The sequence below is a fragment of the Stegodyphus dumicola genome, chromosome 3 (assembly GCF_044657685.1).
Source record: "Stegodyphus dumicola isolate Sdum_Otavi_A_Nest chromosome 3, ASM4465768v1".
Classification (NCBI taxonomy): domain Eukaryota; kingdom Metazoa; phylum Arthropoda; class Arachnida; order Araneae; family Eresidae; genus Stegodyphus; species Stegodyphus dumicola.
The window spans coordinates 108591504-108618768 of NC_140770.1; the positions used below are offsets into that span (position 1 = coordinate 108591504).

Below are 27265 nucleotides of genomic sequence, written 5' to 3' on the forward strand. Positions count from 1 at the left end.
ACGGAGCACATCGACATGAAATACTACATTTGATAAGGAATTATAAGCCAAATAAAATAAAAACATCTGCCCTGAAGATAAGGATAGTGCTGACAGATCAACTTTCAATTCATTACGCGCCCGCCGCGCCATTCCCCCCGCCGAGCAGCGTGAAATTGATAAACAAATTTCGGATTTCAAAACATACTTTCGCTTTAGATCCTTTACATATTAACAAATATATATCGGAAATTCTATTTGATATAATCGAAAGTTTAAACTTACTTTTATAAAATTGCTCTTACAGTCTGCAAAAAATAATAAGCCGGATCCAATTCGAAAATTAAGGAACAACGCAATCATCAACATTAACTGAAATAGATAATTATTTAGCTTATACGTCCATTATACATAAAACGCGCACGCGAAAACGTATTCTGCACTTGCGCACACTCATATGTGCAGTCGTAAAAGGTCTTACGCGCACGCGTAAACGCCTATGCGCATGTGTCAACGCGGCGCATGCGCAGAACGTTTTTAGTTTTGAGGTCCGGATTATAGATCATTCCGAATTATGGGTGTCTGAATTAACGACTTTTGACTGTAGTAGCATGGTTATATTGAAAGACATGCACGAAGTGTGTTTTACTGCAAATTTCTGCAATGTAGAGTTTGATTTCAATGTTTATTGAATCAAAAACTTTTTCTATACCTGTAAAGTATTTTTTGGAAGGATTTGTAGGCGAGAGATGTAGGCCTTATAGAAGCAAGACAGACAGTAATGGAATTGACTAGATGGCAGATGATCTTTATCTTTTGGAAATAATTTAAAGACATTGAAATTTTGCACATCAAAATTTTGCATTTAGAGATAAAATAATGTGAAATTGTAAAGGAACTTATTTTTCCAAACTTAAGTCTTTTATGCAAAGCATGAAATTGCATCATGATATGTCTGTATAAATTAGATGAGATCACATTCCCTGTTGATATCAAAGATCTATAATTGTTTCCAGGATATTAATATTATTTCTTAATATTTTAATGCTGTATTTTAATCCAATTTTATTTCTTTCACAGTATAGTTTTATGTTTTATACTTTCATATCTGAATTTTTAGTTTATTTTTATATGTTGCAATGAATGAATATATCTTTAAAATAATTGTATTCCATTTTGTTCAGGAGTTTTTGAGAAATCAGAATTGCATTTTAAGATAATTTTGAAAATTAGTTTCTTTTGATTATTTGAATTCATTTATAGGTTCTCAGTTATTTAATTAAAAAAATCATTGAGCAGTAGAGTGTCTATTAAAATATTATGCATTATAGGTTAATTTAGTAAAATACTATCCTATTTTTTAAGTTAGAATAATTACACTGCTCGACATTGAAAATGCAACACCAAGAAGGAGTGGTCAGAAATTTATGCAAATTTTACAGTAGACGCACATCACTGAGTTATGCGATTGATGTAAAATGCGCAGCTCTCCGATGCATGCGAAGTAAGATATAAGGGAAGGAACGTGCAGAATGGTCAATATTTGTGTCATTATTTCTGCCAGATGAGTTATTGAAGAAAGTTGGTTTTTGTCACGGAGGATACGTGTTATAGGAGAGAATGCCAGGCTGCCCTCAATGAAGGCACTTCCAGCAGATAGATGATTTTACGAGGAGTATAGTGATCGGACTGAGAAGGTCCTTACGTCAAATTGCAGCTGATACCCACATGGATGCGAGCACGGTGCATCGGCTATGGTGAACAAGGAAATGTGAGAAGAAGGAGGGTTGCAGGTGCAGCCAGAGCGACGTCAGCATGCGGGGATCGACGCATCTGCCGACAAGCTGTGTCGGTCCCGCAAGTCACTTGTACCGTGATTCTGCAGCATGTACAAGATACCCTGGGTGTTCCCTTGTAGACCAGAACCATTTCCCGTCGATTGGTTGAATGTGGCCTGCACTCACGGCGTCCGTTAAGAAGACTGCCGTTGACCCCACAGCATAGACACCAACGCTTAGAATGGTGCAGGACTGGGAGCGATGTGGATGACAGAATGGCAAAACGTCGTGTTCTCAGATGTGTCACACTTCTGTTTATTCAGTGACAGTCAACAGGGAGACAGATCTAATCCGGCAGTAACTTTGGAATGCCCCACCACGCGACAACGTGCCATAATGGTTTGGGGCACTATTGCTTACAATTCCAGGTCATCTCTAGTTTGTATTCATGGCACTATGAAGGCCCAACGATACTTGGATAATGTACTGCGACCAGTGGCAATCCCCTACCTTCAGGGGCAGCCTAATGCAATTTTTCAGCAGGATAACGCCCAACCACACAGTGCTCGCATCTGCCAACATGCTCTGCAAGGTATACAGATGCTTCCCTGGTAACCGTACTCTCCTGACCTGTCACCGAACACATGTCAATCGAACATGTGTGGGATGTGATTGGACGCCGTTTGCAGACTCTGCCCCTGCCTCATTCCGAAGACGAGCTGTAGCAAATGGTTAAAAGAGAATAGAGAGGCATCCCTCAGGACACCATCCTCACTCTTATTGACTCTATGCCTAGACGTGTTTCTTCGTGCATCGCTGTCCGCAATGGTCCTACATCCTACTGAGCCGACGCCGTTCTCGCTGTGTATTCTGACTATCTTTTTGAAATAAAGATCACTTATTGCTGCTTGCTGTCTCTTTTTCCAAATTTCATCACTTTCTGACCACTCCTTCTTGGTGTTGCATTTTCAATGTCGAGCAGTGTAATTTTTTTGTAATTTAATAATTTTTTACATTTTTGTGGAATATTTTTTAGATATATATATGTTGTCATAAATCTGTGTGGATGATTTTTATAATACTACTATTAGTCAATCTGTAAGTGCAAAGTTTAATTTGTTAAATTATAGTACATGGGAAATTATAAGGTACCTAAAAACGTTTTTGTTTAGTACTGGAATACTGTGTACAGTGTATTGCATTAAAAAAAAATAGAAGTTTGTATGAAAAAAATAATATTTTATATCTAATTTGATTTAAAAAATAATTTTTTTATGTAAAAATTATTTTTATCACATATCTGACACAAATACTCATAAATAATCATAGGAAAGGTGACTGCAATGATGTAACATTATATTGACCATACTGGCATTAAACAAGACATCCATGATGGCAGAACAACTCTGCCTAGCTCCATATCACTTTCAATTAGGAGCAGTCCAGGGAGATAATTTATTTTCTAAGAACATTTCTCAAAATCAGTTTGAATGTAAGCAAGATTATGTATTGTAGAATTGCTACTGAAAATAACATTTCTGTAGCAATATTGAATCAGTAGTATTTTATATTAAACTGAAAATACTTCATTTTCAATTAAAATTTTTAAACTGCATTGTGTTTTTTATATAGTAATATATATATATTTGTTTTAATAGTATTTGCATATTTCAGGAATTCAGAACAGGATTTCAAAAAAAGTTAGTGGTGAAAAATGTTTCCCTGGTTATGTATAGAGGTCAAATCACTGCACTCTTAGGACATAACGGAGCTGGAAAAACTACGTTTATTAATATTCTTACTGGTGTGTTCCAAAATATTTATGTAAAATAACATTTTTTAAAATTATTATATGAAAAGTATGGAAGAATTTAAGCAGAAGTTGCTATTTTCTGTTGCAATAATTTATTTTAACATGTGCTGAATTGACATGAATTCCTAATAGCTGAAGATGGCTTAATCTGTTTATTTGATACACATCTAGTTAATCTGAGTAATATATATAAAATATAAGAATGATAATTAAAACAGAGAGGTTTGAAAATTGTACAAGTGACTTAATATGTAAACCTTATACACCTTATTCAAGTTACACATTTGTATCACAGAGAATTTATAACCATTTTGTTTAGAATGTATTGAAATTACTTTTTAAGTCATTGCACTTAATGACATAACATCCATATTATAACATAATAAAATAACAATAAACTACTAAAATCAATAAATTACTAAAATCAATAAATTACTAAAAGTCCACAGTTTACAAAAATTGAGCCATGAGCCAAATTTGCACCTTTTCCTTTTCTGGCAAGTATTCTGCAGATCCCTGGAGTTCTGTGCAACTTCTTCAGGAGCGCTGCAAGTTAAAATTACAATTCAAAAGAATTTCTTTAATGGTGTGTGGACTGCAAAACTAAGCATCTAAACAGTGGTCTTCAAACTGTGTTCTGCTAGGGGTTCTATGAGTCAAAATAATAATTATAAGAGAAAATTATAAAGCACTCAAACTAGTTGACTAGTGTTTATTAACTAAAGAGTATAAAGCTACATTTAGTTGTCTTTGAAAGTTAATCAACTTGTTGATTGCAGATTCATTCAGAATGCACAGAAATTTCTCACAAAGCTATAAGCATTTTAATGCATTTGGAACATTATGTTATTTAATAGAAAAATCTCAATGTATGTGGCAACAAAAACAAAATACAGAAATAAATTAAAGGCATAATATACTGCAGATAACTCAAAAGTATACTCAATAGAGCTAAACTTGAATAGTGTGTGTAAAAATATTGCAAGCACATTCCTGTCACTAAATATAATGCAAGGGTAGATGACACCTGGAGCATGAGGTAATGCTATTAATAAATTACACTAATTCTATATTCAAATTTTTTAATAAAAAATACTTTTCTTTCATTTTTTTCCCCAGTGTTTATAGGCATTTGCCACTACTAAGGCCAGAAGCAGCAGTCTTTATTATGGAGGCACCTGATAGGTGGGCCACCATTGCCTTCTATGAAGGGATGGATGAATTACATCCATACCTTCTCCAGGATTTGAATCTGTGCCCTTCAGTATCGCAGTTAGTGTTACTAACCACTTTCCCTTCTGGGCGCCTTTTTCTTCAGTTGTTTTTGCATAAAGTACCTATAACAAGTTGATTTATTTTGAATATTATTCTAAGATATATTTTTAAGGGTGGGATGAGGGTAGCCAAAAAAAAAAAAAAAAAAAAAAAAACTTTATAGTTTTAAGGGTTCTGTGAGCTGACAAAGTTTGAAAACTACTGATGTAAAGCAATTATTATTTTCTTAATTTTTAGTTTCCATTGTTATTGTTACTTAATATAATGTTAATTAGAGTTTTTATAATATAATGAAATAATGGTTTAATGCTTCCATATAAAATTGACCTGACACCAATTTATATTGACCAGTTTTTTAATATTTATTTTCCGAGGTTGGTACAGTTTGGTAAGGTTGGAAAAGAAAATTATTGTTTTATGGATTCCCTGATTCAACAGTTTAAAAACCATAATTCATAATAACCAAATAAATTTATCCATGTTTCTCTTAAAATAAGTTCCTTGGTCTTCGGTATTTTTCTTGAAATATTATAAACAAGATTTAATTTTTTTAAAAAAAGTTCATAAGGAATCACCACTTATCTTGAATAGGATAACAGATAAAATATTCTGTGAGAGATTAAAAAGTCAGATGATTAACTTGTATTGTGTTACTGTCTAAATTTTATAGAGAAAATATAAAATCCTCTTTAGAAAGTTATTATTTTATTTCTCAGTTTTCAAGAAGGAATTAAAATAGTTTTATATAAAATAAGGCTATGGTATGGTTTATGGATTTTTTAAAAAATATTTTTGAGCAAAAATAATGAATATTAAAAATTTTATTATTTACAAGTGGAGTTTATGCATAACAAGAATAATGATAACCAGCAGCAAGTATATTGCAAAAACTAACAAAAGTAAATAACCAAAATATCCTGTATTTAAAAAAATTTTTAAAAAAATGAGTGAAAGTCGTAAAATGCAAAATATCTTCTGTCTTTACAATATGATTAGTGGCTCATGGCTCAATTTTCGTAAACTGTGGACTTTTAGTAATTTATTGATTTTAGTAGTTTATTGTTATTTTATTATGTTATAATATGGATGTTATGTCATTAAGTGCAATGACTTAAAAAGTAATTTCAATAGATTCTAAACAAATTCTCTGTGATACAAATGTGTAACTTGAATAAGGTGTATAAGGTATTTCTCCCACGTTCTTAGCATGCCTTCATGGTGTAGTGGTCAGTACATTCAGCACGTATTCTAGAGGTCTGTGGTTCGAGTCTCAGCGAGGGCATTACTAATTTTTCATGTAGTCCTGCATCAAAATAACCTAATGTCTCTACAAGTGTTATTTATCATATAACTGGGAGATTTGCAATCGTACAATATTCAAAAAAATCTTAGAAAGGTGAAATAGAACTTCTTTAAAAAAAAAGGTGCTCACATGTATGTGTGCATTTTTACAATCTTCAGTTAATCAGATATTTTCTTGGATGATTTGAAACGTAATATGATTTATGAAGTTTAAGTTTACTAATCTAATTTTACAATTGGAGGAGAATTCTGAGGTTACAGTCAACTTCCAAAGAGAAATTTACTATAAGCACCTACAGTGTTTAAGACAGAAAAGGAAACGGTGCAAATTTAAATGGAAATTTAAGGGACTATTGCAAATTAAAGTTAAAAGTAAATTAATTGTTTTACATACTTTTTGTCTTATATATATATATATATATATTACCTAAAAAGGTCTGTCTTATATGTGCATTATTTCCCTACGTAGGCCTTTGTACCCCTTCAAGTGGATCAGCTTCCATTAATGGTTTTAATATTTTGACTCAGACTTCTAAAGCTCGCTCAAGTCTCGGTGTGTGCCCTCAGCACAATATATTGTATGATGACCTTACAGTTGAAGAGCATTTAAAAATATTTGCTGCGGTAAGTATATATTTTTTTTATTTTTATAACATTTTAAAATATTAGTATGAAAATCTCTTTATTGGATTACTGTGAATCTCCATATTCTGTGAACAAACCCATTATTACAGAAAGCTTTAAACATCGGGATCTTTGTAAAGCCACGCAGAAATCTCAGCTGTCCTCATTTGAACATTGAACACTTGCAGTTTTTCTCAACATGATAACTAATAATTAAGACACAATAACACGCAAAACAAATACTAATTCAGAAGTCAAACAACAAAAATCAGCATTATATTTTCAAATTTTCACAGGACTAGTTTCGATGGTTTTATCAAACCACCATTGTCAGCTGCAAAAGCGCAAATGAACGAGATAGGATATAATGATCAGATAAGATAAGAAAGCCTCGACAGAAAATAAGCTAGTGGCACCATCTGTTGATGAAACCAGAACTAAAACATAATTTCTTTAAAGGCCGAAGGCAAAGATGGATTGGAATTAGTACTATTAAATAGAACAGAAAGATTTTTTTGAATGTGAAATGCCTCTAGAAAATCCAGTTCTCCGATCGCGGACTCTTAACCGACAGGACACTTAACCGACACCAGTTAGCCGACAAGACATTTAGCCGACAGGGACACTTAGCCGACATGGACACTTAGCCGACAGGACATTTAGCTGACAGGGACACTTAGCCGACAGGACATTTAGCCGACACGGACAGTTAGCTGACAACACACTTAGCCGACAAGGACACTTAGCTGACGGGACATTTAGCCGACACGGACAGTTAGCCGACACGGACAGTTAGCCGACAGGACATTTTGCTGAAACGGAGAGTTAGCCGTCAAGACATTTAGCTACGGAACACTTAACTGTCAACACATTTAATTCACAGGACACAAAGCCGACAGTAATGTTTAGCTGGCATGTACCCAATAATTATTCAAACTTACTATCAATTACAAAATTTCTCGACTTCTCCATAAGTTCAATATTTAAGTTATTTTTTCACTATCATTCATTCTATTCATTTTATTTTTCACTATTCATTTTTCGATTCTTAAAGATCTCATATATACTTTTAATTATTGTATTAATTTAGCATTGTTTGATATGTATCCATGGACCTTATAAGAAATAGACCAACCCAAATGGGTTTTCTCCCTTGCCTTGGCATATTGCCGGCTGTCACCTTGATCATATCCGGAGGAGTATGCAGCGCATATAATTTTCAAGAAAAAGCTGGTGATAGCACCTCATTTCACAAATTAGAATTTTTAGATATTTTTATTTTTGAAACTGAGATTGATTTTTAAAAATTTAGCATGTTTATCAAGTATAATTGATGTTCTAAATAATTATAAAGCTGTTGCATGCTTTCAGGTCTGGATATTTTTGTAGCTTTTCCTATGCTGTAAGGAAATTTGTATCTCCTTCTTTTAAAAGTAATATTTTAAATCTGAACTAATAGAAAAATTCAAGCAAAAAATTTTCTCTTACAATTTTTATGCTTTTATTGGTGTAAATAAGTAAAAAATACTGAAATTGAAAAAAGGGAATTTTGAAAGTTTTTGCTTAAAATTCTCATTTGTACTGCTTTTTTAAAATTATATCTGAATATTAAAGTATAATATTCTACAAAGAAGTTTTATTTCAATAATATTTCATAATACATCATAGTGATTAACACTTTTAACGCTTTAATAATTTTTATGCATTTATTATAATGTTAAAAATTGTATTTGACTGTAATAATTAATTGTGCTAGTATTTTATAGTGATTATTTTTTTAAATTTATGTGTAGTTCTGCATAAGTTTTCTTATTTATTGTTAATTTATTTTATTAGCTCAAATAGGCGGCAGCTCAGAAAAGCTATTAGTTTCGAAACGGCATTTTGCTTTGTTTCACTATAAATGTCTATTTCACTTTGCAAACTGTTGCCACCAAATATTATCGCCCTGTATTATATTTAAAGAAATTAAATAATGAGGAATCTGCATGAATGCATGTATGTTTCTCTCGCACTATGAAAAAAACAACAGAATTTAGAACCATAAAATTTTGAATAACGTAATCCTCCACTCGAACATGGGCACCTGCAAGGCCTAATTTCGAATTTGTTTTAATCCATTTCATATTTTGTAACTTTAACGAAGTTTTGATTAACAAACTCAACGAGTTGAAAGCAAGCAATGGCAACCCTGTACAGAAAATAACATTTTTATCTCCAACGCGGAAATTCTAAAGATATGTCATTTTCAAATATTTTGTGATATTGTTCTTGAATTGAATTTTATGTGGTTTACTTGCAAAGAACATGATGTTTAATAAATAAAGGTAACACGCAAAACGTTACAAAAACGCTCCTTTGGTCGTAATATAAAATTATATTGCTAAGTGCTTCCAGAGTTTATCTTTTTTTTCCTCATTACACTCAAAAACGTTTATGCTCTGAATTTTATGAATTGCTAAAATAAATAATCATCTTGTAATGTTAATAATTAATGATCACATAATCAAATAAATGATCGTCTTGTTATGTTATAACAATTTTAAAAACTACTGCCTGAAAATGCTCATAAAATCAAAGAAAATTATCAGAACTTTTTTAATTTTACCTTATTTGTTTCAAAGCATCATACGCTATCAGTATTATTTAATTTTACTTTACTTGTACACAAAAATAAGTTCATAAGTTTTGCGTTTAGAATTTTTACCGTTTTACTAAAGTAAAGAAATTTATACAAGAATTACGCTTAAAAAAAATGCGCAAAATGCAATGCAATAAAAATTATTGTTATCCTTGGATTTTTTTGGATTATTCAATTATGGCAAAGCACACAAGGGCTATCTGCCTAAAGGGAGGGATGCCTTCGCGGAGGACTTTCTAAGGGAAACTGTCTCGTATACACGTTACACATGGGGAAAACCATGAAAACGCCCATGCAGCCAGCCCGTTCGCTGGTTTCGATTCTCGGACCGAACTACCAGTGTTCAGCGTCTTTACCGCTCGACTGCTGGTGGGCCTTGTTATCCTTGAATTATACTTTTTATGGAAACATATAGTGGTGAGGGTTAGTTTAGCAAATATATTTTTTTTATTTTGTTATTAAAAACAATTTAAAAAAGGAATTTTTAAGACAAGCAAAGGTATAAATTATTTGTGACCTCTATAATTTTGAGTTCATGCCACCATTCTTGAGATAAAAATTCTGTAACATTTTATTAACAATGCCTCTTGCTTAAAATACTTACTTAGGTGAATGTTTATAGCCTTAAACTAGTGCATAATGTTTAATTTAGAAGTAAAATATTCTTTAAGGTTTTGTTTTATTCATTTTTGAGAAATTTCAGCGCTTTTTCAATTTGGCCAATGTACACCAAACAGCACGATACATATCAAACAATGCTAAACTAACACAATAATTAATAGCATATATGAGATCTTTAAGAATCAAAAAATGAATTTTACTGATAGGTGAAAAAATGACTTATATATTGAACTTGTGGAGTAGTCGAGAAATTTTGTAATTCATAGTTTAAATAATTTTTGGGTACGTGTCAGTTAAACGTCACTGTCGGCTTAGTAACTTGTTGACTAAATGTCTTGACAGGTAAGTGTCCCGTAGCTCTAAATGTCCTGACAGCTAACTCTCTATGTCGGCCAAATGTCCTGTCGGCTAAGTGTCCTTGTCGGCTAAATGTCCTGTCAGCTAACTGTCCGTGTCGGCTAACTGTCCGTGTCGGCTAAATTACCCGTCGGCTAAGTGTCCGTGTCGGCTAAATGTCCTGTCGGCTAACTGGTGTCGGTTAAGTGTCCTGTCGGCTAAGTGTCACGGACCCCCAGTTCTCCAATGGAAAATGTTTCTTGAATAATTTTGGCAGCAGAAAAATTGAAAGTGTGATTTTCGGACCAACAAATGTTGGGCAACAGAAGACTTCTGTGTTTCCTTTTTTCTAACATATGCCTCATGTTCCTTGACATGAAATTTTAAGGCTCTCTTAGTTTGGCCAATGTAAATTAAACCACACTGGCAAGGAATCCTATAAATACCCCGTACATTTCTCCTAGAATAACATTTCTCCTAGAAATTTACTCATGGTTTCTTTTGATGTAAAATCATTATTCACCAATGTTTCAGTGGAGAGTGTATTAAAATGTCTAGAAACCAGACTTCGTGAATTTCATTTCTCTTGCACCGAAATTGATGAGCTAATTTCTCTCACTCAACTCTGTTTGAAACAAACACATTTTGTTTTCCAAAATAAATATTACAAGCAAACTGAGGGATTAGTCATGGGAAGCCCCCTCAGTCCCATCCTGGTTGATATTACGAGCATTAATATGAATCAAAATTGTTTGAAACTTTAAACTTCCCGGTATGGTTCCGCTACGTAGATGATACTTTTACCCTGTTTGAAGGTAATAAAGTTGATTTAAATAAAGTTCTTTCAATAATGAATTCTATTGATTCTGCCATTCAGTTCACTTTTGAAATTGAGACTTGCAATTCTCTTCCGTTTCTCAACATTCTGGTCACACGTAACACATCCAACTTCAGTACTACGATTTACCATAAACCTTCATCGGTTTGTCTTCCGCCACACTTTAAATCATGTCATCCGATTAAACAAAAGTTAGTTTCATTTTATTCCTATGTTTTCCGTGCTCTTCAAGTTTGCTCCTCCAAACTATCCCTTGATGAAGAACTAAATTATTTAAAAGGAATATCTTTTGGCAAGGGCTTTTCACTCAACATTATTAATCAAGCAGTTAAAAATTTCTCATCTCAACACACTAAAAAGCACACTCTTCTTTTAGGAGTTTATAAAAATTCTGTTGTTATTCCTTTCTTTATTTCCATCAATTAGCTATAAAGTTGCACATATTTTGCAGAAATTTAACTTTCGGTTTGTTTATTCTCCCATCAATAAAATTCCGAATTCCATACTCAAGGACCCCATTCCAGATATGAATTCCTGGGGTATTTATAGGATTCCTTGCCAGTGTGGTTTAATTTACATTGGCCAAACTAAGAAAGCCTTAAAATTTCACGTCAAGGAACATGAGGCATATGTTAGAAAAAAGGAAACACAGAAGTCTTATGTTGCCCAACATTTGTTGGTCCGAAAATCACACTTTCAATTTTTCTGCTGCCAAAATTATTCAATAAACATCTTCCATTGGAGAACTGGATTTTCTAGAGGCATTGCACATTCAAAAAATCTTTCTGTTCTAGTTAATAGTCCTAATTCCAATCCATCTTTGCCTTCGGCCTTTAAAGAAATTATGTTTTAGTTCTGGTTTCATCAACAGATGGCGCCACTAGCTTTCTTATCTTATCTGATCATTATATCCTATCTCGTTCATTTGCGCTTTTGCAGCTGACCATGGTGGTTCGGTAAAACCATCGAAACTAGTCCTGTGAAAATTTGAGAATATAACGCTGATTTTTGTTGTTTGACTTCTGAATTAGTATGATAACTAATGTCTTGGTAGTTGATTATGATTATGGTAGATAGCTCTTGTAATGCTGTGCTTTTAGTTCTGACGTGAGCAATTTTCAAAGTAAACTAATTTCTTTTTCCTTCTAATCTTATGTTAACGGTGGTCAGAAAAAAATGGAAAATTACATTGAAAATATTTTGTTCATTTCTTAACTGGATGTCACATTCTGGAGGTGAAGGTAAAAAAGTTTAGCTCCTCTGATAACACAGTTTTCAACAAAAAGTAAATAGACATGCAAGCATAAATCATAATTAAAAAAGTCCATTGTTTATCTATGCTAATAAGTGTTTTGTTTATCTTTGTTAAAAGTTCATCCATGCTTAGTTTGGATTATGTTGATGGAATAATTTACTGAAACCAAATTGCTGTCCAGTTAGCACTATATTATTTTTGATTTCAGCAGAATAAATTTCAAAACCAGTGAAATGATTTGCCAGTGTGGTATGATATGTTTCCATACTTCCTTCTTATCACTTCTTGTTAATTTGTGTCTTATGCCTAGGTTGTTAAAGGTTGTGCATATGCCTAGGTTATTACCAAAATTTTCTTGCCAGACTATAGTGAATTTGGTCTCATTGAAGCTATGCTTTTCAAAGTATTTTTGTATATAGTCAATTATTTGCAAACCAACTGTACCAAAATTTATAGTTTAATTCAAGTTCAATGCAATATTGCCATTTATTTATATAGTGATTGCTTTTAACTCATGCTGCTGTTATCTGATATGGACCTTGTATTTTGAACATTTGTAGTGTTGAACCTATAAATGAAACTGATGAAGGCATTTCCAATCTTTCCACTACTCCTGGAAAAGGCCATTAAGAGTCTTCCATTGTTACTAGATTTTCACAGGTTATATGATGACTATTAGAAACTCAGTATTCTGCCTTGAAATCAAAGTATGTTGATTATGGCATTCTGACAAGTTGTTGTTTTATTCTCTCTGTGTTCTAATGTTATAGCTTTGAACTCTTCTGGTTGTACTAGAAGACTTTTGTTTTTTCATCACATCTATTAATAGATCACCAAATCTTTCCGTTTTCAAATTTTAGTATTTATTAAGTAAAATATTGCCATGCAATAAATGAAATTTATTGAAGTAACGAAACTTATTTCATTTTCCCATATCCAGTGATTTTCAGAATAATTTTTCTTATTAAATTTTATTTGATTTGAACTGTCTGAATCTAGTAGTAGACATCTGTAGAAATTTTATAAAGATTAAACCAATCTTTACTCAGTTAACATTTGCATTTACAGTAGAACTTTAATTCTGAATCAATTGGGACCTGACCCCCCCATTCAGATAATCAAAAATTTGAATAATTGTATTTTCTGAAGAAAGGGTCTAGGTACACTTCAATTAATTACTGTATGTGCTGTATGTTGAAAATGGGAGGAAAAACCCCTATTTTTTTTTTTTTTTTTAAAGAGGTTTTAATTAATTGAAATGAAAAGGCATATTGCCATTTATTTATATAGTGATTGCTTTTAACTCATGTTGCTGTTATCTGATATGGACCTTGTATTTTGAACATTTGTAGTGTTGAACCTATAAATGAAACTGATGAAGGCATTTCCAATCTTTCCACTACTCCTGGAAAAGGCCAGTAAGAGTCTTCCATTGTTACTAGATTTTCACAGGTTACATGTTATATAGGAAGCAATGACTTTCAGCACTTGTAAGTACTGTACAATATCCTATATAACATGTTTTTGCTTACATGTTATATAGGATATTATACAGTATTTACAAGTGCTGAAAGTCATTGCTTGCTGAACATCTCAGTCAAAGTAAGCTGTTTGACTGTCTTCTTCCATTTTGGGGCAGCTAAGTCACGCTTCTGCTTGACAATGAGAAGTTGCATGTGGTCACACTCAGACTGTCTCTCCATCTACTTCAATGCAGTTTCAAGGATGGCAAATGCTTCATTAACTGATACCTAGGTTATAAGATTAAACTTCGACATTAAGGTCATCTTCTTCCTTGATACTTTATTCTTTCACACTTTCAATATCATCAAATTAAGTTCATCATCATTTAAAATTTAAAATCCAAGGTCTGACGAATAACACACCATCCATTCTGCTGTATCCTGAGCACTAACTTCTGCAATGCCTTTCAACTTGTTCTACGCACGTCTTAATACAACTGCCGAAACCAAGCTCTAAACCTCCGCCATCACAATCTTTCAAACTAATTTTTTGTGATTAGCTAATACACCTTCTTCATCTTTGCTCTCTACCAAAAGTTTCCTTAAAAATTGCCTCCTGTAATGACGTTTCATGGTCTCGATAAGCAGTCTGGTCCATTGGTTGCAACAAACTTGTGACATTTGGCAGTAAAAAGATTGTTGTAATAGCCATTCCTTCTTTTCAACAATTCTCCTGTGGTGTGAGTTGGCGTATTATCAACAGTCAAAAGGACTTTACTGCCTTCTTTTCCAAGATATTTTTGGTGCTTTTTCACTTTAGAGAGGAAAATTTCGGCATGCCACTTGGTAAACAGTATTGCAGTCATTCAAGCCTTGGGTTGATATAAAAGAGGGAAAGCTTTTTCACATTTTTAAACGCACTTGGACTTTTTGACTTCCCCTATCAACAGAAGGGGTATTTTATGTACTACAGAACCATAGCCAATAATAGAACTATCTATGAGACAGGGATTCATCATCTCAATAATGTTTGCGCTACGCCTACACTAGCTTCTTGGAGGGAAGGACAATAGTGCGCATAGACAGAATCATTATTTTGAGAATCGCAGTACATTTACATCTTATTTTTTTCCTTAAATTCTGAATGCAATTTGGATAATCAGCAATTCAGGTAGTCAGAGTTCAGATCTCAATCTTTATCTGAATTGTTTTAATCTACTGTAGACGTTTTTAGAACTTCATATGAAGATTCAGCAAATGATTAATCAGTTAATATTTGTATTTAGTTATTTTTATATCAATGTGTGGTATATTGTTAAGCTTATCCACACCATATTATAGACATGGACTATTAATTTTATTTTCATGATATTTAAAAGGCCTTTGATAAATAAAAGCATTCCTTTCCTATTCAGAATATTAGCAATATAAAATTTTAAGAAAAACCATTAAGTGAAATAGCCAAAAAACAGAAAATTTAGAATATGTAATTAAATATTAATATATTTTACATTAGAATTACCGTATTTGACGGCATATCAGACGCACTTTTTTTCGTAAATTTGGTCTCAAAAAAGTTACCAGCGTCTTATATGTTAAGGACACAGGTTAATTTTCAATACTGAATGCTATTTTTAGCCCAGATAAAGGTCTAGACACACATAACTTTTTCTACATCTGTCATAATTAATTTGCGCATGTGTGAAGTATCTGTTGCCAAAAAGCGCCAAAGCTTGAAGCTGATGTCGAAGTTCGAACAGGTTCGACGGTCACATTACGTCTATGGAGCCTTTCCTTCTTTACATAGACTTTCTTTGACTCAGCCGACACACGTGCCGGTATCGGTGCTACTCTGTATAAACGTGTCAGTATCGGTGCTTAAAACTATTTGTTTAAAAAAAAAAATACCCTGGAAAACATGACTACAGGAAACAAGAGATTAAGCTATACAATTCAGTATAAACTAGGAGTGTTAAACTACGCCAAAGTGCATGGAAACAGAGCAGCAGCAAGGCATTTCCGTCCACCACCTACCGTGGACTCTTAAGAAAACCTTTATTTGGCTTTTGGTTTTGTGTCAGTTTAGCACTCATAGAACTGAAACCATAAAGAATAAAGCAAGAGAATTAAAAACCCAGATAGCTGTCATTCCTGGTGGACTGACTAGCCAATTGCAGCCTTTAGATGTATCGGTGAATAAGCCATTTAAGGAAAAAATGCGAGAACGGTGGAACAAGTGGATAGGAGAGCCACATCATTCCCTCACACCCTCAGGTAGAATGAAGCAGCCCTATTTCACAAGTGTGCGAGTGAGTAAAAAGATCTTGGGAGGACGTAAAGGCTGAAGTAATTGTTAAGTCCTTTAAGGATCAGTAATGCTGTTGACGGAATAAAAGACGAACATTATTCGAAAAAGGTGATAATAGCAATGACGGAAACAGTAGTGATGACGATATTCTCGTTTTCGATGATGATGATAGTGAAAAGGATTTTTATGGTTTTAAAAGTGATTAAAGTCTAATTTCATGATAGGCAACAGTTTCCTTGAATCTATGTATTTTGTGGTTTCTGCTTTATTTTGTATTATCTTTGATTGCTTGCCGTTCATTCATTTATTCATTATTGAAATTTACATATCATGTTCAAAACAGCTTGCCGTTTGTTAATTTTCCTTAATAAAAATATGTTTGGTAATTGCATTCAATAATTGTTTATTTGGCTTTTACGAAACGTGAGAACTAAAAGAAACCACATTTTACATCTCGCGCGGACTATTGAAACTTTTTTCCCTTGTCAAATTTCCCTTGTCTGCCGTCAAATACGATATATTATAAATAGTTCAATAACCTGACTCACATATTATAAAATTGACTTAAATGAATTTGTAGTTCTTCTGAAATGTTATCACCATTCAGTGCGAACCCCCCTCCAAAACTCCTGCTTTTTTTATATTTTAAGGGGTTGGTAGCTATTTTATTGTTACTGGTGTTATATAAATTTAATTAATGTAAAGGCTGCACTTAATATGCCAAAATGTAAATTACAATAAGTATAAACAAACTTCCCATACAGAGTTTTGCACAATAAATGAAATCTAGCAAGAGGAGTTGCCTTTTTATTTATTAGTTTTGGAAATATTGAAGCACAATGTGTGTTTATGAACAAAACTGGAAGCAATGAGAGCTTTTCCACATTGTTAAAAATGAGGATAATTTTTCCCTTTGGTGCCAAAGCAGAAGTAGTGGATTGCAACTGAATGATAGCTGCTCATGGATATACACTCTTCATAAATATATTTTAGTTCATTTTAGTGAAGAGTGGACTAAGTATTCTTGTTTTGTTGATGATTTGGTGTAACTATCTCAATGTGAAATTCAATAAAGCTTCTTGGTAAGTATGCAGTAAGACTTTATAGAGAGCTTTTCTGAATGTACAAAATTCAATCTCTTTGTCATAAATCTTTGCATGTTTTTAGTTAAAAGTTAACTCATATGAATAGCAAACATTTGTAAATAAGCCATTATTGCTAAAATTTGTTTAATAGTTATAAATTACTATTAATTATAGCTTTATGATTTACTCTACTATTTTATTGCATATTAATTTTTGTATTGTGCTTAATTTTTTAGTTGGATTAAATTGGTGGAAACATGTAAAAACTCAATGGCATATATGACTGAAAGAGTATATTGATTTGATTGGTACCCTTATTACATGTAAATAAAACTATGAAAAATCATGTGCAACTGGTTCATGTTTTTAGAAAATGACCTGAGAATAAAACTACAAATATTCAGAAGCTTTATTCCCTCACTCAACTTTGAAAATAAAGCAACCTTGTGTTTTAAGTGGGGGGGAAAAAAAAAAAAAAAAAAAAAAAAACATGTTAGTGATCTTGCCATTTAGACTTTTTTTTTTTTTTTTCATTCTCATAACCAGAAATTATTACCGTTATGCAATTTGCAATATACAGTAGCATTAAAATTTTTGAATTTTTGATCCAATACTCTCTTAGAATGTCTGTGAAAATGAGGTGTTTGTTTTTTAGTTTAATACTTCAGGATGATTTTAATTGTTTTAAAAATTTAATGCAATTTTTTTTTTATAGTTAAAAGGCATCAGATGGAGTGACATTTCTGATGAAATATCACATGTTTTAAATGTTTTATACCTCACAGAAAAGCGGAATGAATTGGCAAAAACTCTTTCTGGTGGCATGAAAAGAAAACTCTGTCTTGGAATTGCTATTATTGGAGGTTCTAAAGTATGTAATTTTTATACAATACAATAATATTCTGTTGCATTCATTAAATTTTAAGAACATGCAAACTCTACAAGATGTTTGGAAAAGGTGATTGTAGGCTTCATTTTCTTCTTTAACACTGATTGTAGATATATATTTCTATAGTTTACAATTTCTTAAAATAAACTGCAAACAAATTTTTATAAAAACAGTCTGTCTATCATGCATAGGAAAGATTCTCTAAAGCCGATATCATTTTATAATGTGATTTTTACCATTTATATGATTATGTTAAATTAAAATTTCCAATAAGTAAAATATCTATTACACTTAGATATAGATAGATATGTAGTCTTGACTACTGATATTTAAACTGAATTATAATTAGGAACAATAAGAATCACTAACGAAAAGCTAAGTTTACTGCTTTTATTTTTTAGCTATCAAAATGAGCTGCTACTAGAATAAAAATAACAAGAAAATCAGCATTCCAAAAATAATAATGTAAATCATGAAATCACTACTAGTTGCCATTCTACGTAAAATAAATTTTAGAGACATTAGGTTATTTTGAAGCAGGAGAGACAAAAAATTAGCAATGCCCTCGTTGGGACTCAAACCACGGACCTCTCGAATATGCGCCGAGTGTGCTGACCATTACACCACGAAAGCATGCTAAGAAGGTGGGAGAAATACCTTATATACTCCCCCTTTAAAGGGCGACTGGGGATTAGGGGACCCAATTCTGGCAAAATCCTCGTTGTGGAGAATCGTCATCCACGACTTTTTTTTTTTTAGTTCGGGCACCACTGTAAAGTCATTAGGTTTATTTTGAAGCAGGTGAGATGAAAAATGAGCATTGCCCTCGATGGGACTAAGACCATGGACCTCTTGAATACATGCCAAGTGGGCTGATCATTACACCATGAAGCCATACTAAGAAGGTGGAAGAAATACTGTACAAAATTTAAATATAAATATGAATAACTACTTATTGCCATTCAGCATAAAAGAAGTATAAATATGAGTATTAACAAAACATTAGAGATAGTTTTACAAAGTAATTAAACATTTACAAAAATATAAAATACTTGAAATAAAAAATGTTTATTACTCATGCAATAACTGGGCCACTACAGATATTAAAAAGTTCATATTTTTCACACAAAATTTACTGTGGTATACCTCTGAATGATTTGAAAAAGGCAGCTACAGACTTAAGTAAGGAATGCTGTTTTAACTAAATTGAAGCCATTAACTGCCAAAATGAGCTGTTTGGGTTCTCATCCCAAATAACACACACTATAATAAATTCACTGGTTCTTTATTTTATTAATTCTCATAATTAAATTACAATCACTCATTATTAACTCATAGCTGTGACCAGCACTCATACACCGTCGATGGCAATTCTCAAACTCGTCTGATGATAACATTACAGATGTGTATGCGGGGATTACATTACAGGTGCGCAGGTGCGAACATGCTGCTCTGTGTTGCAATGCGTAGCATTCAACTATTGTAATTAAGATAAAGTACGTAGGTAAGTTGAAAAATAAGTTTCTCCTGTCGACTGTGGTCAGAGTTGTGTATGAAAGTCAAAAAATAGAATGAGACATTAAAGATATGACATACCTTTATTTTTCCACATAGGTACCAAGTACATTGAGACATTTGTCATATCGCTTGATAAGCTTCAAAAAGCCCTCCAGGAAAAAATCAGGGCTTTGCATATGGAAGAAGCGTTGAACGGCTTGTTTCACTTCAGTATTGCTTCCAGAGCGCCTTCCCTCGACACACAAGGAACAATGCATGGGGGTCAGTCTAGAACATCTCGTGCGCTACCATGTAGATGGCAATGACTTTCTCTGTTTCGGATTGTGATGGGGGATGAAACGTGGGTCCACCATTTCACGCCAGAATCGAAGGCCGCATCTATGGAGTGGAAACATCTGTCATCACCTGTCCGAAAGAAGTTCAAGACAACTCCCTCTGCAGGTAAAGTGCTCCTCACAGTTTTCTGGTATGCCCAAGGAGTTTCGTTGCTGGACTTTTTGGAGGTTGGAACCATCAATGCTATGTGCTACTGTGACACCCTGTCAAAATTGAAAGAGGCAATTCGGAAAAAGCGGCCTGGCCTTCTCACATCTGGCGTTCTGCTGTTGGATGACAATGCCAGACCACATTCGGCGACGGCAACGCAAAACCATATTGCAACTCTTGGTTGGGTGCGCCTACACCATCCGCCATACAGTCCTGATCTCGCACCAAGCGACTTCCATCTGTTTCCGGCTTTGAAGAAAAATCTCGGGGGAAGGTGCTTTGGAAGCAATACTGAAGTGAAACAAGCCATTCAACGTTTCTTCCATATGCAAAGCCCTGATTTTTCCCTGGAGGGCTTTTTTTGAAGCTTATCAAGCGATATGACAAATGTCTCAATGTACTTGGTACCTATGTGGAAATATAAAGTTATGTCATATCTTTAATGTTTCATTCTATTTTTTGACTTTCATACACAACTCTGACCACAGTCGACAGGGAAAACTTATTTTTCAACTTACCCTCGTATAAAGAAATTTAAACAAGTATTATAAAAAATTTTGAATAAGTACTATTACATAAAATCATTATTATAATTAGACATTTACGATATACATCAGTGTATAACTCAAAACAATGCAATATAACATTTCAGTTACATAATCACATTTTATGTGATGCACATTCAATACTACACAATAACAATAAAGACAATACTCATTTTTGTATTTGTAAGACACATAATTTGGTAATTGGTCGTTTGAAAGTTCCACTTTGAGATTTTACATTGCACATGCGAACCTTTCCATCTTTACCATAAAATACACTACTAGCCACCCAAATTGCAACACCAAGAAAGACAAGAGATATCACAACAAAATTTATTTAGTAGATAACATGTTGACCAAGTATCAAATGATTAAATTTTTAGACTTCTGTGAAGTGTGGTTCTTTCAAAATCAGTAGCCAGAGAAGCCGCCATTGTTGGAGATCACTGCTGCCACACGCCTCGGCATTGATTCAAAGAGACTTTGGATGTGTTCTTGGGATACAGCTGACCAAGCAGCTTCCACACGTTGCCTAAGTTGATCTGGTGTGGCAGCTTGGGATGTAATCTGGGTCAATCGTTCAGCAATCATGAACCACATGTTTTCTATCAGTGAAAGATCCGGAGAGCGAGCTGGCCTGGGAAGCAATTCAATCTGGCGATTGACCAAGAACTTTTGGACAATGCGTGCCACGTGTGGTCGCGCATTACCCTGTTGAAATATAGCTGTGTGCAAGCCATGAAGATAAGGAAGGACAACTGGCTCCAACACCTCGGAGATGTAGCGCTGGCTGTTTAAAGTACCGGCAATGCATAGTAGAGGAGTGTGAGAGTGATATCCAATACTGACCCATACCATAACACCCAGTGCAGGACCAGTGTGGTGGTGCATAACACAGCTGTTCAGCATCCTCTCTCCACGATGTCTCCAGACTCAAATCCAACCATTATGGTGTTGCAGACAGAAGTGTGACTCGTCAGTAAAGACAATTTCATTCCATTCTGCCGCCACATCCTTCTTTCATTGCACCATTGGCAGCGGAGGCGTCTGCACTGAAATTCAATTCATTTGCAGAACTCACCTCCTCTAATGCATGTTGTAAATTTCATGTTATTTGCAGGCTTCCTTCAAGGTGTTGCATTTACGGTGGCCAGCAGTGTAATTCTAGTATACGACCAAATACCCAATTACAACAAGGCAAATTATCTTTAATTAGGACCATGTCTCCAACTTGTATATTGTTTTTAGATCTTTGCCATTTAGATCGATTTTGTAAATGACTTAAATAATTGGAGTTCCTTTTTTCCCAGATAATTTGTACTAATCTTGTGATCTGTTGGCACAATTTTAACCTGTTAATGTTAACTTCCTGGCTCAGGAATCGAATTAATTGCTCTACCAATTAAAAAATGCCCAGTTAGAACTTCTAAATCATCAATGTCTGAAGACAAGGGTGTCAATGGTCGGGAATTTAAAATTCCTTCAATGTGAATCATAACTGTTAAAAATTGTTCAAAGGTCAATTTTGCATTGCCTACGACACGTTTGAAGTGACACTTAAAAGATTTAACTCTAGCCTCCCAGAGGCCTCCAAAATTGGGTGCTCTGCGGGGGGGGGGGGAGAAATTTCCATTTGATATTCTCAGAGCTCAAATAACCAGCTAAAAGCTCATCTTGTTCACTAGTTTATGTAACCTCTTTAATTCTGCATTTGCACATACAAAATTAGTAGCATTATCACTAAATAGTGTTATGCAAAAAAATGTTTCAAGGTAGCTATTAATGCATCAGATGTAAGGTCTGTTATTAGTTCTAAATGAATGGCCTTACTAATCATACAAATGAATATACACTCATAAACTTTTTGATATACAGTACAAAGTCTTTAATCCAGACTCCTTGGAACTTCGGCGATTTCGGATTAGGGTTTTTTCCGGATTATAGATCATCAATTTAAATCTGCTAAGATGGCATGCAGAAATTATAAAATTAAAAATATGAAACCATAATTTATGAAATAAAGAGCAATTATGATGTATAGGGTATCAAAATTTACAAAAAAAAAAGCTTAATATTTATATTTGTTTACTTTATTAAACATTTCTTTCAATGTAAGTTGTTTTAAGTTGCTTCATTTTATGTGCTAATACTTTCTCTTTAATTCTATAAACAGACATAATTTCTTGTTCAGTTACAAAGTTCCGCTGTTGAAGCCCTATACTTGCTGTGCCGAGAATACCAACTAACTTGTCAATCAATTTTTTTTTTCATTTTCGCTAACCTCTCTGTCACTTTCTTCATGCCTTTATCCATTTTTTGCAGCAAATCCACTTTTTGTTTGATGGACATCGAAACATGCTTTCGCTTTGTAGATCCTTTGGCAGCTCCAGAATAGGAAACTCTTTTTGACATAATCGAAAGTTCAAGCTTACTTTTTATAAAATTGCTCTAACAGTCTACAAAAAATAATAAGTTGAATCCAATTAGAAGATTAGGGAACAACGCAATCTGCAACATATAGAATAAATGATAATTAGATAATTTTAGCCTAGCTTATACCGTCGGTTATACACTGAACGCGCATGCGTAAAGGTATTATGCACATGCGTAAACGCTACGCATGTGCAGAAAGTTTGTAGCTTTGAGGTCTGGATTAAACACTTTGTTCTGTTCTTTCTCTTTAATTCTATAAACAGATATAATTTCTTGTTCAGTTACAAAGTTCTGCTGTTCAAGTTCTGTAATTGGTGTGCTGAGAATACCGATTAACTTGTCAATTGAATTTTTTTCGTTTTCACTAACCTTTCTGTCACTTTCTTCATGCCTTTATCCATGTTTTGCAGCAATTCCACTTTTTGTTTGATGGACATCAAAACATGTTTTCGTTTGTAGATCCTTTGGTAGCTCCAGAATCGGAAACTTTTTTACATAATCGAAAGTTCAAGCTTACTTTTTATAAAATTGCTCTAACAGTCTGCAAAAAATAATAAGCCAGATCCAATTAGAAGATTAAGGAACAACGCAATCTGCAATATTAACTGAAATAGATAATTAGATAATTTTAGCCTACCTTATACCGTCCGTTATACATTGAATGCACATGTGGAAACGTATTATGCGCATGCATAAACGCTCCGCATGCGCAGAAAGTTTGTAGCTTTAAGTTCCGTAAACAGATCATTGCGGATTATGGATGTCCGGATTAAAGACTTTGTACGGTATACCTTTTCTCTGGTTTTTGTACTTAATTAAGAATGGGCCACAGATGTCATCTCCAGTACAATTAAATGTAAGATTAGCTGTAACTCTTTCCTTGGGTAAATCACCCATGATTTGCTGAGCTACGATGGGATTAGCTTTAAAACATGTTGTACAATTTTTTACAATTTTTCTACAAACATTTGTACCATTTAGAATCCAAAATTGTTGTCTTATATGATGTAACAAAGATTGAGGACCTGCATGCAAATATTTTGAATGATAGTAATTAACTATTAATTTTGTTAATTTATGTTTAGAAGGCAGAATAATAGGAAATTTTTTCTCATAGGTTAAATTGCTATTTATTAATCTACCTCCAACTCTCAACAGTCTATTATTGTGGATGAAAGGGTTAAGACTTTTAATAGAACTTTCTCTTGGAACAATACCTGATTTTTTAACACCATTTATCTCATTTATAAAATACTCACCCTGCACTAATTTTAATATAACTTCTTCAGTTGCTCTCAATTCTCCCACTTGTAAATTACCTACATTCTTTTGTTATTGCTTACAATTCTTACAAAACCTAAAACAAAAACTTATAATACGAATTAACTTTAAATACTTATTACTGCAATTCAATAAATCATTAACGAAATTGTTCACGTTTAGATTTAAACATGCAGATAGTTCAGAATCAGCAAAGTTTTTAAGTTCATTACTGTTCTTTTCAGTAATTGATTCAGGTATAACTCTTATAGGGTACTCATTCTTCATTAAGAAGTCAGGCTCGTTCCACCACAGTTGACTTAGTTGCAGGCTTTTGGCAGCCATACCTCTAGATATGAGATCTGATGGGTTTTTTTCGGAAGATGCCATTGTGCAATTTCAGTTAGATTTTGTATCTTTGAAATCCAGTTTGCAACAAATGTCTTGAGCAGATGTGGCTCTTTCTTGATCCATCACAGCACAATCATAGAATTGGTCCAAAGGTGAATAGCAGCAAGCTCCAATTTTAACGATGATTTCACTGGATGCATAAGTTTAGGTAACAGCACTGCTGCGCATAGCTCAAGTCTTGGGATTGTAGTCTTCTTTAGGGGGGAGACACGCGATTTACTGCACATCAACCTCACTGATGTAAGGTTTGTTGCTGGTGTTGCTTTACAGTAGATAACTGCTCCATAGGGGGCTCCGAGGCATCAGAGAAATCATGTAACTCAATCTTGATTGTATCTGGTAATAAAATACATCTATGGACTACAATGTTGTTAATTAATTGCAAGTTAGTGGAGAATTCTTTCCATTCTTTAGCCTCCTTTTCTGGCAGAACATCATTCCAGTTTAATTTTAATAGCCATAATTTCTGCATAAATATTTTTGCTATAATTATAACTGGGGAAACTTTACCCAATGTGTCAAAGATGCGAGGTATGATAGATAACACTTGCGATTTTGTAACCTTTATAATGTCTTCGATTTTAAGTTGAAGCTCAAACAATAACTTTTTGACTTCCATAAAATACCCGATGCTTTAGATTCTTCTGATTTACCAAAGGGATATATTTTGTCATTTGTTCGACACAGTTCAGTAGCATTACTACACCAATGATGAACATACCTCCACTCTTCAAAATGCTTATTAACTGATTTTGAAGTTCTAAGGCAGATCCTAGCAACTCAGCGCCAGATAGAATATCGTCCATGTACATGTCTTCTCTTAGTACAGGTGATCTCCTTCATCCTTTGACAGCTGTACAAGTGTTCTCATTGCTAAAAATGGTGTATTCACAGTACCATAGGTAACGGTGGTTAGCTCAAAGTTTTTAAATGGCTTATCAATGCCTTCTTTCCATAAAATCCTTTGCAACTTCCACTGATTTGGATGGATAGAAATAGCTTGATACATCTTCTGTATATCTGTAGTGAAAGCAAAAATATATTTTCTGAATCTCTGCATAATTGAGAATAAATCATCTTGTATTACACCGCCATTATACTGTATAGAATTTAGAGCAGGAGCGTAGCTAGGGTTTTCAGCGCCCGGGGACAACTGAAGATTTTGCACCCCTCTCTGTGTGTCACGAATGGAAAACACTTCATTCTAAAATTTCGTACTATCAATTTAGCACCCCCTGGATGTTGCACCCGGGGGCAGATGTCCCTCTTTACCCCACCCTAGCTACGCCACTGATTTAGAGAGTTTCCTTTGGTTGTCGAAGAAGCGTTAAATACTACTCTCAATGGAGTCGACTTACTTTTCTCTTCTCCCCTATAGACTCCAATATGAGGAATGTTATATGATCCTTGTTTCTCCTCGCTTTCACTCACCTCAACCATATGTCCTAACTGTTGATATTCTCTTAAAAAATCTGAATATAATTTTAAATATTCAGCATTCTTTATACTAAGCGTTTCCATAAGGAATTTAATTTACTCGTTGCAATTTGTTTAGAACTTCCTAAAGTGTCCGGGTCCTTCTTTAATGGCATTTTAACAACTTACCTACGGGTTTTATCTCATGTATAATTTTCTACAAAATGTTTCTCAGAAATTAAAGATTCTTTGTTTTGGGGTTTATTAGTGTCAATATTCTCTAAGTTCCAAAATCTTCTAAGAGTATTATCTAAGTTGTCTTCTTCCTTTATCAACCCTCAGTGAACCCTGTTTTCAGTCTCTGTTGGAATACTTCCAGACACGATAAAACCAAAAAAACTGTATCTTGAAAAATAAAATCGGGATTATTCATTCGAATTTGACTCGGTTTCAAAAGTTCATAAAAAACTCCCGCTTCCAACATCATATCTACCTTTTCTGGAACATTAAATCCTTCATCTACTAATTTTAAATTAGGAAGATCTTTTTGCACTGAAATTTTAATTTTGCACGAAGATGTTAAATCAGCAGTTATTTTTGGAATTACTAAAAAGTCCAAATTCTTTATAAAAGTTCCTTTTTTATTGCATATCAAAGCATTAATTTTATGCTTTATTGTCAAAGTAGCATCATTTATTTCTGAAACCAAAATGTTTGTTTTTTCTTTCTCTAACTGCAAATGCTCAATAAAATTACGTGTCAAGAAATTTGAGATACTACACTCACTTCAATCTGTGTTTTCTTCTCTCGTTATCAATTAAAAAACATATGATAGTTGAAAACAAAACTGTATTGTGTTTATTTGAATAGTCGCTAATAAATGCCTTTTGAATGAACTCCTGCCCATTAACATTCAAGGTCGATGAGTCATCTCATTTGGGAATGTTGCAGTCAGATACATTTGTTTTATTTTTATTTTGTTCCAATGA

General features: G+C 33.5%; 1 protein-coding gene across 3 annotated transcripts in view; it reads left to right on the plus strand.

Annotated features, from left to right (window-relative positions):
• LOC118201272 (phospholipid-transporting ATPase ABCA3-like) overlaps positions 1-27265 on the plus strand; it is a 157157-nt gene that overhangs the window by 63525 nt on the left and 66367 nt on the right. For all 3 annotated transcript variants that reach the window (XM_085813160.1, XM_085813158.1, XM_085813159.1), the window contains 3 exons: positions 3432-3561; positions 6617-6771; positions 18034-18189. In XM_085813160.1, coding sequence (XP_085669286.1) covers positions 3432-3561; positions 6617-6771; positions 18034-18189 — 441 coding nt within the window. The remainder of the gene's footprint in view (positions 1-3431; positions 3562-6616; positions 6772-18033; positions 18190-27265) is intronic.